This window comes from Pteropus vampyrus, unplaced genomic scaffold (genome assembly GCF_000151845.1).
Source record: "Pteropus vampyrus isolate Shadow unplaced genomic scaffold, Pvam_2.0 Scaffold324, whole genome shotgun sequence".
Lineage (NCBI taxonomy): Eukaryota > Metazoa > Chordata > Mammalia > Chiroptera > Pteropodidae > Pteropus > Pteropus vampyrus.
The window spans coordinates 63,231-78,432 of record NW_011889105.1 but is presented as its reverse complement, the minus strand read 5'-3'; the positions used below and the strand labels follow the sequence as shown (position 1 = coordinate 78,432).

General features: G+C 36.0%; 1 protein-coding gene across 1 annotated transcript in view; it reads right to left on the bottom strand.

Annotated features, from left to right (window-relative positions):
• PRUNE2 (prune homolog 2) overlaps positions 1-15,202 on the bottom strand; it is an 83,725-nt gene that overhangs the window by 18,712 nt on the left and 49,811 nt on the right. Inside the window, exons 6-9 of the mRNA XM_023521953.1 lie at positions 9,340-9,513; positions 3,683-3,785; positions 2,905-3,036; positions 1,785-1,871 (exon numbers count right to left, since the gene is read on the bottom strand). Of these exons, the coding sequence (XP_023377721.1) occupies positions 1,785-1,871; positions 2,905-3,036; positions 3,683-3,785; positions 9,340-9,513 (496 nt within the window). The remainder of the gene's footprint in view (positions 1-1,784; positions 1,872-2,904; positions 3,037-3,682; positions 3,786-9,339; positions 9,514-15,202) is intronic.

Below are 15,202 nucleotides of genomic sequence, written 5' to 3'. Positions count from 1 at the left end.
GGAAATGGTAAACAGCACTTCCTTCAGAGGACTGTCATTAGGATTAAATGAAATAATGCATGTAAGCACTGAATAAATGTAGGCTATTATTATATTTTTTTTACCAAAACACTATTTGCTATAATTTTGTTATTGTTGCTGTAAGATTATTATCTTGAAACTCCCTTTAGTAAATGATGTTGAATTATAATCATTTTTCAATATTCTTACAGTAACAAACATTGTTATTTATCAAGAAGAAACATTTGTTTTCTAAGTATAGAAATTGAATTATTAAACAAACATCAACAAATCAATATCAATTCAAATGTTTACTTTTTAAAATTTTATATTAGTTTCAGATACACTGTACAATGGCTAGACATTTATATAATTTATGACATGATACCCTAATTACTCCAGCACCCATCTGGTACTATACCTAGCCATTACAATAATATTGACTATATTTCTTATGCTATACTATACACTCCCATGACAATTTTGTAACTACTAATTTGTACTTCTTCATCCCTCCACCTTTTTCACCCAGCCCCCAACATCCCTCCCCTCTGGCAATCACCAGTTTGTTCTCTGCATTTGTGAGTCTGTTTTCATTTACTTTGTTCATTTCTTTCATTCCTTGGATTCCAGATATTCTGATATTTACTTTTTACACATTAAACTTTTTATAAGCTCTTCAGTGTACACTGATTCCTATTCCTTTGTCAAAATATTTTTCTACTATTATTAAAATAAATGGCTTTTTGTATATCTTCAATATTTCATGTTTTTTTTTAGGGCAATTTAACATGGATAGTAAAGAGCTAACCTTTGCTAAAGGAAAATTAGACTGAATTGTGCTACTCAATTGTAGGAAATAGAAAATGGGAATGCTAAATAATTATAAGTGAACACTGAACAAAAAAAGGTAGAATCTAGAAGGCACAGTAAAATATATGTTTTTTTAAAAAAGGAATTTTAACCTATAATGTTTTTCCTCTGGAAGTAAAGTCATCAGAATTTTTCTTAGAGATTCATTAATAGCTTTGAGGTAGAAAAATTTGATTTACCTAATCTGTATCCTGATGTTAGGCAAGACTTTATTTTATTACATTTTTAAAGTTCTCTAGAAAATACATACTATCCCTTTCATTTAACTGTTCCAAGTCTTTCTGTACTATGATACACATCTTACTTTTTTTGCATCCCTAAAATGTAAGGTTATATAGCATGTAGCACAACATAAATGATGAATAAGTATTCACCAATTGGACTGAATCAAAACCAAGAACCCTCATGGGAGAACAAAACAAAACTCTCAAAATGGCTGCCGAGGCTCTTCACCTAACTTCGGTGACCTACATGATATTTGTTTAGCAGAAATAGAAAAATTAAGATGAGACATGGCTCCTGTTTCTGTCCTTGGTTTGTCTTTATTTTCTATTGTCATGTTACTCTACCTTTCTTGTTCTCTACGAAATACCATATATCACTTTAAAAGTATTGTCTATATTTTTTTTGTAATGTGGCATGGAAACCCATGGCTTCATCTTCTATGTTTATAGCAACCAACACAGAGATCATGTTTTATAATAATAGGGAGAAAATAGTTATTATGAAATACTGCTCACTCTTGATTAGATTAGGGTCTCTTGCTGGGTATTCCAAAGTGTCTTTTCAGGAAAGGCAGTGGTAAATATGTCTTCCTCTTAGTTGGTGAATTCTTATTTATAGGAAAAGGAAAATGAATATATAGTATTTAGAAACTACTAGTAGTGCTTTCACTAAGATAATAACCATACCTTATAAAAGGTCGTGTCACTGCAAGGATTGTTCTGATGAACCAAGATGGATGAACAATGATGAATGATTTTAAATTCTTCCGCAACCTATTTTGAAAAAAGAAAAAAAAAAGACTCATAAACCATTTTTAGTGGGAATTAAAACAGAAAGTATATCCCTGAACAAGAATATACATAATATTAGAGAGCTGCAGGCAAGTTACTATTATCAGTAGAGAAGGTATAGAATAGCCATGATTAATAAAAGGAATTCTTTTTGATATGTAATCTGAAACTTATATGATTCAAACCTTATTTTCTCAGAATAAATGTAAAATAGAATGGCTGTATTCTCAGAGTCCGTAAATCTATAACCATCATGGTGTATATTAGTTTAATGATGCTTTTCATTTTTGTCAGCATTATCTTTACTATTTTGAAAAGAATACACTCTTATTAACAACTTAGACCATTTACTTGATTTTATTGAGCCTTGGTGTCTTCTTACATATGATGAAAATAGTAACCATATATCATGTGGTTCTTTGGCCTTCAGATTACCATTTTAACATTCCTGATTTTCAGGCACGTTTTTCAGCTTTAGTAATGTTACTTTATAAATGTCTGGCTCATTAAACAAATTTTAGTTAATATGACAGGATACTTGCATAGATGAAAGTAAAGTATCTTGGAGGAAGGGCACCCAAAGGCACCATGTGTGCTAGTGGTTAACTTGAATTAACAATGAATGTTGAACTAAGAGTACAACAATTCTCCAAATCACAATAGTCCCAGTGGACATAAACAGCATCAAAATCACATAATACCAGTAAAGAATCATGGATACTTTGGTTTATCAGCTCAAATTGAACCTCCATGGGGCAATAGCATACATGTAGTTTAAAACAGACTTGGTCAGCAGGTTTGAGATAACAACATTTAACAAAATCTGGGGAGGATTTGCTTTATTTCAGATTTGGGGCACCAAGTGACTCTTTTAATATTTTTATAATTTATTATCTCAACTCTGCATAATTTAATGTTCCTAAAATGTGATTGCATTTTTTGTAGATTAAAGGGAATTAAAAACAGGGGTTATTGAGAAAGTCAAAGTAGAGATTAAATAATGGAGTCCACCTACCGTCTGTCAATCATCTGGTAACATTTCTTCATCCAGCCAAGTCCTGGCATCTTCCGTCTTGGAGTTGCACCATTCAAGTACACAATCATATAATCTTCAGCAACCATCAACTCTAAAGTACTTATTACATATCTGATCACAGAAAGGAATAAGAGTGTTCTCAGTTCCTACATGAAATATTTCATCTTATTTATACCATAATTATATAACATTTAAATGACAGTGTATGACATTTAAGAACAGTTGTGAATATTACCTCTTCACCTTGAAAAGAATGCAGTTACCTAAGATCATTTTTCTGAGAGTGAGTATTATTCATTTCTCTGTACAGTTATGTTTTTTTTTTTTTTTTTAAATGCAGGCACACTCGAAAAATGGATGGGTAAGAAACCTGACTTTCAAAAATGTCAACAATGTTGTCATATACTAAGAATGACTCAGATTAAATAAGAGCAGATATAAATGAATTCAGGTTATCATCAGTTGACTAAGAACATGTTATCAGAGAACAAATATAATACTTCACCCAAAGGAAATATTACAGAATTTTAAAACGCAGGCCAAACTGTTTGTTTCGTTTTCAATTTATTCTGCTGACAAAAGAGTGACCTTAAAGGTTTTAGTCTCTTGAGCAATGTTCCTTGATGGAGATTTCATTGACTTTTTATCAAAGGCTTAGGATATGTTCCATTATTTATTTCCTTTTATTAAAGATGCTTATCTGCCATACATGCCCACAGACATTAACTCAAAGCACTTTGTCATAAGTATCACTCACAAGAAAAGATTTTCCATGACATAGTGGTAATCCGCCCGACTGCTGTCTGGCAGAAAACAGGCGGCAAACACAATGATGGCATTTAGACCGTCCCCATAGTATCCTGGGGGACAAACAAAAAGACATTTGTAACCCATTAAAAGCTTTTAACAAGATAATATTTAACCTATTAACCAAGGACAAATCTGGAAGCCTTGGCAAGTGTGTAGATGTGGATGTAATAAATGTAATAAATGACTATTATATAGACTATACTTCTATAAGTATATATGCTTCTAATTATCTTTCAGTGGTTAACATATGTTATATAAAATTTTAAATATATAATGTGAATATATTTGCATATATAGGGTATCAATATATTATGGACAATTTTATATGTGTTGTACATAGCCGTGAATAGGATGTATAATTGTTCAACTTGTCAAAGGATGCAGGAGCAACACTTTTTGACTTAAGCGCTTCTAACATATATTGCAATATCTAATTTATATAATACTTCTTTGATGGCTAAGAAAGAGGTTCTGATTAGCTCTTTTTAGTTTTGGTTTGAAGAGAAATTTAGTTGCTGAACTACAGTATAATCTCAGACTCACACACTCCAGATAACTAGTGAATAGACAAGTAAAACACCTTTATTTTGATATAGGGGATTGGTTTGCTTGCCTGTAGTGTTCCTGGGGTCTCCAGATTCAAAAGGCAGTCTAGGAAAACATGGAAAATTCTGCCCAGGTGTAGAATAACTAAGCATGGAATTTAGAGCCTAGTTTCTTAAAGAAACGGGCAAACTCAAGAAGGGTTGGTCTGGTTAAATCCTGCCTCTTTGAGTTTTATGAAAATATATGCTTTTGGGAAAACTCGAGAATTACTTTTGGATTACATGGTTTGAGGAGAGGGGGGTGGAAGTACTATTTGCAGGTAGTGGCAAGAAAATAGAAGGTGGGAGATGCAGACAAGTGTGGTCATTGAAACTCCAAGGGTCAAGGAAAATATAGAGATATCTCAGGACATTTCACCCACTTTTGAAAGCTCTGCCCTATCCTTTAATCAAGTTCTATGTCGCCTTAGAGCTCCTCTTGGAAGTTCATGGCAGTGGTTGATCAGGTCCCACGGGTTTGTGTATGGAATCTCGAGTGTCTTCCAGACTTAAAAATAAAAGCAATGCACCGTATTTTCATTTTTTATGTCCCTTTTTAAAACTTGCAATTTTTGTCATATAATATAGTTCTGAACTTCAGAATCATTAAGTAGAAAGTTCTTTTTGTAGAAGGACAGGACACACCCTCAAGCCTGATCCAGCCATCTCAGAACTCAGTATATTTTATTCTTTCAGAACTCTAAATACCCCTCTAGTGATGACATGGCAGTAAAAGATGGGCTGGGTACAGATTTGGATGGGCTTAATTCTTGAAAAGCAGTTTAATAAGATGTTCTCGACAAAGAGAAAGTATGACTCTACTACAAACGAGGTGGGGGAAGAGATACCAACTAAAAATATATCAAATTATGGGGTTTTGTGTATTACTAATTTGAGGTTGTTGTATACAGTGTTTATACTACATATCCTAGAAGATGCTACCTATGTTAAGTATACATCTGATGCAACACATGTTTGTGATACAGGATTGCAGTAGCTTCCCTCCAGACTTTTTGCCTTAGTTCCATCTTTTCCAATATGTTGGTATTTATCAACTTCTTTTTAGAATGCTATATGAAGGGAAATGACATAAGGAGATATATTTTAATACAAGAAGTATTTGTTCTTCTGAACAATTTCATTTAAGAAGCTTTATAACTAAATGGAAATCCATAAAGGATAACATGGCTTAACTACTCTAATACTACACCACAAAGGTACACAATTCAGACTTAGCACAATGAAAAAGACTGAGACAACAGACATAATGAATCCAACTTAAAAATGAGTTTGAAAGCATCTTTTCAAAAGCATCTTTCTAAATGTAGCTGTCTGGCTCCAGGGTGTCAGAATAGCTTCAAGATCCTAACTGCTCAGTTTTATTTTTCCATTTTTGAAGAATTTCTTTAAAAAAGTTTTAAAAAGGAAAGACTGAGGTTTTTAAACAGTATTTCAGATGTCTTAAATAGCAATTCAGCTCTTTGTGTCAATGCTGTCTATCCCTGGAATGTTGTAATATTGTGTTCACTTGAGTTCATTTAACCACACAAATACTTAAGGATCAACTTACCACTTTCTGATCACTAAGTCAGGAATGTCTTTCTATACAAAAATTACTGAAATTTACTAATGAAGATGGCTTTTTGTACTTTGTGGCAGAAGAACTGTAGGAAGGGAAGAAAAGAGGAAGAACACAAGAGGAGAAGAAAGGAGGTAAGGTGTAAGATGTAAAAAATTCAGAGCTGGTGGCATCATTGTCACGCTTTAAAGATATTTCAAATAGCAATTGCTGACAGAGTGTAATAACTAGAAGAGTAAGATCATTCACTTCTTGTCTCTTGAAGATGCCCTCAAGGGGGTCAGCTAACATGATTTCTGTTCTAAATATGCAGCTTACTCAAGTGAAGTTTCCTGATCTGTTTGAAGTTTGGTTTTTAAAAATATGTATTTTATTAGACTCACTTCTCAATAACCATGAGGTGAATTCAAGGCATGTGTGCTGAAGTGCATGAGCAATCTTACATGGTGCTTCCTGGGACCCTCTGAAGCAGTGGTGCAAACCTTACCTGAGGCAGAACAGAGAGGCATGAAAGGGACGTAACACAAGTTTGCTGGCCAGCAAGTGGAATGGAGACAGAAGGAAAGATGTCACAGTCGCAACCAAAACATACACACACACACACCAGCCTGCAACTCTTCTCCTCATTCTTTCCCGGATCATTTGTCCAGCAACACTGCAGAGAAGGTTACCTGAATCTCCTACAATAAAATGAGAGAAGTAAAAAAAAAAAAACAAGAAAGGAAACTCCTTGTTACAATGCTTTGGTGTGACTGTCCTTGAGCATTCAAATGTGTTCTCTGCTTCAAGGTCAAAAAAAGCCAGTTCTGGCCTCAGAGTGACCCCACACTGTTGGCTGATCCAAATCACCCAGACCTCTCTGCTTTTTTATTTAAGCAGATGGAAGGAACATTGCTCATGGGCTCATAGGAGGTAACATTGGTTTTGAGATCACCCTCTTATAACTGATGAAGTAACTGAGGCCCAGATAAGTGAAGTGATGTACCAAGTTTACAGACACATTAGTGGCAAAGATGGGTCCTGAACTCTGTTCTTCTGTATGGTATACAGGGCCACTGACAATAGCTCATATCAAGGTCACCAAAGCTAAAGACTGAATTATTTGTTTAAATACTGCTTTCACATACCAATATTCCCAACTGGTATGAACACTTGGCAGGGCCCTATTTTTCAGTTAATTTATGCACCTCTTTTAATCACTCCCAAACCTATCTTGCAGTTATGCTGCACTGTACAGCTGGTACTTTCCTATTGGCCTGAATGGGAAAACTTCCTTATAGCAAAATGCAAGACATCAAAATAAGATCTATGTCCAGTATGGAGTGCTGCTTTTTAAATGCTCATCAGAAGCCAGGACAACAAGCTCAGCAGATGGGTAACTACGGAAGATTGCTTTATCATCACTCACGTCTAAGAAAGTGGTGTGAGCTCCCAACACAGAGGACAAAGCTTTGGAAAATTCAGAAATAACATTTGAATAATCTTTACCTACAGAGCACAAAAGAGTGTAGGAAGAGGTGGCATCTCACTAACGTTCCGGATAGGTGCAGCCAGGGGCACACTCATGCAGGCCAGCACCCAGAGGAGGCTGTGGCAGAGCTGGGGAGAGGAAAGGTGGCCCTCTCTTCCAAACAGTCGGGACAGTCACACAGACAAAAATCAAGCTCACAACATAGAACATAGAGGAGCAAATGCCAAAGGGAGTTCGGTGGTAGGAATGGAAGACACAGCAAACCAAGTTATCCCTTAAGTGTCAGATCGCTTTTCACAAGGAATGTGACAGGCAGAAGCGGGAGCTTTTTCTGCTTTTTTCTGCCCCTCGTGTGCTGATAATAATCACTCTTTCCTGATTCAGGCAACAGACCCACCCACCTGCGGCCCATCTAATTTCCCTGTGGTGGAAAGACCAAGCGGGTGAGTCCACTGGAGCAACAAGAGTAAGCTTTAGGATTGCAGAGAGGCAGTGAGCCTGCCTTCTTCACAACAAAGGGGTACTTAATTTAAGACCTGAGGTGTAAAAATGTATAGATTATCACTGTTCTACATTTTTTTTTTTTGTACTTTTTAGAATAAACACAAAGGTTACTTTCAAAGTCAGCCTTTGTTTTATTTTTATTACCAAGAGCCAAACAAACCAAAAATATCTGGTGGGTGGTAAAAGGGAGGTGTGACCTTGTGGAAAGAGCTGGATGATGTTCAGGTTGTGTTTTCATCATAACAAAAGGGTTGACTCTACAGCCAGCCTTCCTCTTTTGGCAAGATCAGGCCAGCTCTCATTCTGAAGGGCTATGGGAAAAATTTCTCTTAAAGGAAACTGCCCCAGCCCCACAGCAGCTGTCACAGGGCAATAGTACCATTTCAGGTCAAATAGTGAGGCAGGAAAAAAGGAGGTCATGACTAAGGACACCTATTGGCATTTTCCTTCACTGTCATGATTGGACTCCCTGGGTGGTAGGATACTTATGTGCAGGTAGCATGCAATGCATGGGACGGAAAGTGGAAAATCTGCTGGTGGAGGGAAATTTGATTGAAAAAACAAAATGTCTTCCTGCTAGTTAGAAAACAAAAGCTACAAGTTTAATGTTGTGCCAAGACACTTATTTCCCTGTCCTCGTTAAGGAGAGAACAGTGATTGCCTTGTCAGCTTACACTTTTCTGGAACAGCTGAGTGTTAGGGTAGTGCCTCAGGACTGCAGGAAAGGCGTGCATGCAGCAGAAAAATAAAAAAGCTGTTTATGCTTTTGGAAGTTGACAACATTAAATGTGTTGCTTGTACTCATCTGACTTTTTGTGAATTCCAGATTAGTCAGACTAAGGCTCTGGAGCTCCAAGAAAGCACTGGAAATGCAAAACACAACTTCTTTCTCTATTACCCCTCACTAAGAAAGTGGAGGCTTTGGCTGGAACTGTCTATTGTCAGGCATGGATGTAATGGACTTTATAGAAAAGCCAATTTCAGGTAGGGAAAAAAAAAAAGCCAATTTCAGGCTGAGTCTCAAAAGGTTTCCTAAAGCTTCTGAAGAAGATTCAAAAGACCATTTTGTAACTAGAAGCACCTCTAGTGTACTGATCTTACTATAGATTATGGTGGTACATACTAGAAAACTAGTTAAATCCTAAACTGACCTAAATGAATTCCGAACAGGCATTATTAAATTGGACAACTATGGATTTCGAGAAGTTTGCACAGAAGGTTATAGCTATCAGATATGTGATGTGAAAAGCATTTTTCACATTGGAAAGTTATTTTTGCATAGTAGGTTTTCCAATGTTTCTTGAATTGCATATGACATAATATACTGAGCTCTACAGTCCCCTGAACATCGGCTGCCCAATGGGGTCTTTGGGATGTCACGCTGCAGGGAACCCTAGTTTTGTTTCCTAATGAAAAATATGGCCACCCCATTCCCCACTTCCCAGGTTCACACAGAGCTTGACTACCTCCGTGAGAAATGACTCTCCTGTAGGGCTCGATGACCTTCATGTCAATCCGCTGCTCTTGTTCTCCAATCACCACTGTCCTCCACAACCGGTTGTCCTCCCGCTCCTCTTCTGCCGTATATTCTGGAATAGACTCTGATTCTTGGCCAGAATCTTTGTTGGCTGTGGGATCCTCTGGAAATGAAGTACAGAGCAGAGCTGAAGGAGCAAGACCCTTACAGTTGAGGCAGTTCAACAACTAGCTGTCTCCTGGCAGAGTCAGTCAACCTGCTGGAACTCCCCGTTTCGTATAAGTCCTGCAGAGCTTAACGCCATCTTGACCACATAAAGGACACTCAGCAAAGTCTTGTTATTGACTGACTGAACAACCAAATCCATTGCTAAGGCCAAGCTGAGGGTGGGAACAGATGCAGGGCTAGAGCTGTCTTGTGTCAGCAGTGGTCCAATGGGTTGGTACCAATTAATCCTTGATCATACAGGTTGAAGACCTCAAGCCTTTCTAATAGGGTGAAAGGCTATTTACCAGGCCCAGATAATCTTATTTTCCTTGGGACACATTTCCTGGCATATCCTGAGTACTCAGAGTCTTTTGGAGGCCTGAAATTTAGTACCATGATGATACCGCTAGCCTAGACCCTGCTCTGAGACTCAAAGGAGCTGAACCCCCTTCCCTACCGGGAGTGCATCTCAACATAAATTTGATATTACTTCCTATAAAGTTTTAAAAATATGTTATAGAAAGATTTTACAGTCAGCAAGAAACAATGAACTTTGTAGACTAGAAAAGGCCAAAAATTCTCAAGACTCCTATTTGTGGATGCATAAGGCAATAAAAAAGCCCACTGAGCATCTTGGGGGAGAAATTTACTACCCGCTCTTGTGTATCCAGAAAATGAAACCATGTTCTATTTTTTAAAAACTAATAAGCTGCAATTGTTTCCATTTTTACTTTAAATACCAGAGTTAATAATGGTTAGTCTTTGTATGTTTATGTAATTTGAAGGAAAATATCATTTATAACTTTCAAAAGAAGTTTGTGAGATAGTATCATTCTTAGTTTTCCACTCATGGAAAATGATCTTTGATTTACATTGTACTTTGTATTCTTTTGGTGGGACTTTGATGATGATGGTGATAATAATATTAATAGCAATACTTTATTAAGTATCTACCATGTATTAGGTACTGTAGTAGGTTTTGCAATAGATATGATGCAGATGCAAAAACTAATTCTGAAGTAGTCATCAGGTCACAGAGTTAGTAAGCAAATATAGTCAAACCCTTACCTTTTCTACTTTCCTAAGCTATCACATCGCATTGTACCTTGAATTTTACCGTGAGGCTGAGAGATCCTTAGGCTAAGAAACTGCCTGAATTACCTTTAATACTCACCTCTACCAACCCACTCCACATTTAGCCTGGAAACCTGCACAGAGCACTCAATAAAAATTGGGAAGGTGAGTGAATAAATAAAGCTCAGACAAGTTCCCGGAAATATAGGTAATCTGTAATGGAGCCACAACAAAGCCTTTATGTTCCAGAAGATTCTGCAAGACATTCAAACATGTCTAATTACCTGTGACTTAGAAGAGTAAACTGAAGTCCAGTTGGGAAGCAATCCTAGGCTTTTTTTGCCAACACTAACAGCTACCACCACCTACTGAGCCTTGCCTCACTCTGGCTTCTTCTGTGTTCCCACCAGCACTCAGCAGCTTATCAAGGATGGAAAGCAGCAACCTTTAGCTTCAGATCAAGCATTGCATCACTTGTGCAAATCTATCCATCTGCCTACGGAATCCCTTCCTGCTTCTCTCTTCCTACTAGGGTTAGGGCCCTTGAACACTCATCTTAGCTTCCTTTCTGGATCCCGGTTTTCCATTTGGTCTCTGTGCCCTCAAAACTCTAGACTCTGATGTGGGTTTGTCTTTCGATGCTCCTGTACACACATGCTCTCCCCTGCGATGAACTCACCATCCACCAACCCTTCTTCTTCTGGTTTGGGACTTTGGGGCCTGCTCTAACTTAGCCCCAGTAATCTGTATGGGATTGTTTTGTTTTGTTTTCTGCATGCTTTTAATGAGGCTACTTCATTAAAAAAAAACTTTTGTACACTGTATTCTTTTGTATTCTTTTTTCAAATTATAAAAGTATAATTTTCTAATTATAGAAGTAAAACACACTAGTAAAAGTGCAAGCAATACAGAAATTGTTCTGAAAAAAGCAAAAATCACCAATACCACTCTTATTGTTTGATGTGTATTCTATGTGCATGTGAACACACATAATTTTTTTCCAAATGTATGATTATTCCATATATTCTGCACGTGCTACAGCTATGCATACTGTTCTGTGATATGTTCCTACCTAATAATATAGTAGTCTTCTTTTCATCTCAATGAATATAAACCCTGCTCATTTAAAAAATAGCCCTACAGTATTCCATTTTATTGATGTCTTTTAGTTTATCAATCCCATAGTGATAGAAATTTATTTTTATTCCATTTTGTTGTTGTTCCTTATAATTTGCTCCAACAAATATCTTTGTACAGATATCTCACCTCATTTGTGTGTATATTGCTATAAGCTAAATTTCTAGCAATGAAATACTGGATCAGAGGGTATAAGCACTTAAGACATTTTATGGATATTTTGCCTTGAATATATCACACCAAAACATATGAGAGTTCTTGTTTTCTCATACTGTCAAAAACATAGAAGTTTATTAAAGGTTTTAACCCATAACGATTTAGGGTAAAACTTGACTTTTTGTTGTTTTAATTTGCATTTCTTTAATTACTAAAGCAGGTATGAATTTTTAAGTGTTTATTGGCTATTTATATTTCTCTTCCTAACAGGAGGCATCCTGTTAAGTCCTTGTTGTCCTTATTGATTTGTTGGAGTTCTTTGGATAGAACTTTGTCATCTATTACGATTATTTTACTGCCTTATGTTTACCTTTTGAATTCATAATTTTTTCAAATAGAAATATAATATTTTATATAGATGACTCTGTTAATTTTTATCATAATGTTTTGATTATTATATCATAGTAAGAAAAGACACCTCTACCTTAAAAGTATGTATGTATGCACACATGCACAAACATTTTCCTACAGTTTATTTTGAAAAAACAGCATTATTACTCATTTTATTCTAAAAGTTTGAGGCTGGACCTTTTTATAAAATGCTATTGCTAATGTTTCAGAGGGTGAGAGCTTGCCAGTTGCTAGGGCTCCTTCTCCGACTGGCATAAATGGGTAAAAGAAATTATTTAAGGGCTAAGGGTATAGTAATTCTCTTAAGGTGTTCATTTCTAGCAGTAAATAATATAAGCTAGTAAGAAGTAAAGATAGCTTTATTTTACTTCCTTGAATTAGCAAATCTTCCCAATCTTAATAATTCTTCTATAACTATAAATTACTATCTATCTTCCAGCCATCATTTTATCACTATTTTGAAAATTTTCAGGTCTCATTTAACAATCTATCTCCAGGCCCTCCAGTTTTAATTTTTGGTCTCATGCCTTCTTCACTAAGAAATGCTTGATTTTCTTTGTCTACTTTTTTTAATAAATTTTTCTCCCTGGTGACTGTTGAAGTCAATTAAGTTTGGGTATGCAGGGGAGAAGTCATCCTGAACATTTCTCTTGTGAAATGATATAGTACATGAGCTCTTGAATGTCCTGTGTTATACAGATCACGGTGGAGAAGCCACTGTTGGTGTCATTAGGGACTAACTAGCGATGACATCAGCTGTGGCCTTCCAGTAGGGGACCTATACCTATGAAAAGAGACTAGCTTTTTATATTGTGCTCTTGCACTGACAATGTAAATAATCTTAGTAGATGAAATAGTTAAATTTTTTCTTATTAGAGGAAAGACACCCTGTATACAGTTAAGAAGTCTTTTAAGTTTTTTGGTGACAAAGAATGGGCAGGCAATAAATCTGGATGTAAAAATTCGGCATCCAAAAGTACAAAGAAACAGGGAGGAAAATGCAAGAGAAAAAAAAAACACTGTGTGTGTGTTTTCATTTGGCCAGGTTCCTTTCAAAGAACAATGTTGTTAGGGAGAACAAAAAGTACAAAAAAAAAAAAAATCATCCTTTCAGAAGGCACTCTGGTATAAGATTATTTGTAGGTAAAATAATGAAGTAAACTTAACACTTGATTAGATTTATATTCAGAGTTAAAACACGGAATTGATTTTATAAGCTGGTTCTCTGCAGGCTGTGAAAACAGTGGAAGACTGTGGATAGGAAAGTTAAATGAAGTGACTTTCTGATTATCGGGAAAAATGTTGGGGTACCTTATTCACAGAGAAAACAATCTGTCATTTAGGGGTTAGTTTTAGAAAAGATAGCTTAAATGAGGTCACCGAACATCACTTAGGAAGAAAAAATATGAGGACGCAGGAGTATTTCTTATAACATTCTTATCAGAAATATTCAGGCTAAAACTCTTTATCATTTTTTTCATTTCTCTTATGAAATTCCTTTGTTGAGATCTGAATTATGGTAAAAGTAACTTTGCTGTTCGTTTGGAAAACAAAAATAGGTCATCATCTTTTCTGACCTTAGGATATATTTAAGTTTCTAATCTTAAAACTTTTTTTAAAAAGCTCAGATCTCTCTTATAGAAAGATTGATCTCCTAAGTCCTTCACTATCTATATATTTCTGATATATTTGGCACCTGTAGATATCAAAGGAAAGCAAGCCTTAATTATATTGGTACTTTGAATATTTTCCAACTATTTGGACACCATTGTTAAAGAAAATTGCTTGTAAGTAAAGACCAATTTAACATCTTTTGATAGCGAAATTCAAAATTTTTTCATAAGCAAAATCACATTGTGGGCAAAAACCTGACAGTAATGTTCGGTCATCAGCTGCTGCCTGAAACAGGCAAATGAGGAAAAAGCACTTGGTAAATTAAAAGCCCTCAAGTCATGTAAATGGCTGGATAAAAAGATGTGTAAATGTGAGGGGCAAGGAGGCTATCATCCTTAGCTTCAGGTATGTTAGTCTAATCCAATGAAAGACCCTCTCCTATTCATTGTCAGTGTATTCATGGAGAAGCGGCATGGCCCAGGAGTCAAGGACAACAACTCAGGGTTTGAGTGCCCGGTTCTGACATTTACTAGCTATATAACCTTAGGTAAATTACTTAACCTCTCTGTACCTCAGTGTTCTCATCTTAAAATGGGAGAAAATAATACCTATTCATAGAGTTGACCTGAGGATGGAAATAGTTAATATTTATAAAGCACCTAGCATGAATCCTGGCACATAGTAAGCACTATGAAAGTGTTCATTAAATAAAATAAATTACTGACCAAATTGTTTTAGAATGTGTATGCCTAGTTCAAAACAGTCATACAAGAAATCCAAATAGCAGGCTGCTTGCAAGCATTTATTTCATTCTTTGGGAACACAATGTATTCTATCCCTGTTATATGGTCAGTTATCCATGTCCACGTGTTTATAAAATATAGCTATTCAGATGTACGTTGTGTTTTCAATGCTTAATGTTTGTTTAAAACAGTGTCTAAACTTATACCTTTCATCTGAAAACCAGAGTGGACTTTCAAATTCAATGTACATTAATACTTTGTCCTTTGAATTTAAGACCTAAACGTAGGGTCGTGGCTGTTAAACTGGTTCTTTCAACATAACTGTATTGACTAAATAAAAAGAACTGTGTCAGCAAGTGGCAGCTTTAATTACCAGTTTGCTCAGCCACTACCACTTTGCTTGGCAGTTTTACTATTTATAAAAATAAAGGTTCAGATGTGGTGTGATATAGCTCCCCACGGCAAAGTACAGGGGGAGGAGAGGGAAAGACCGGCAGGGTCATGCCACAG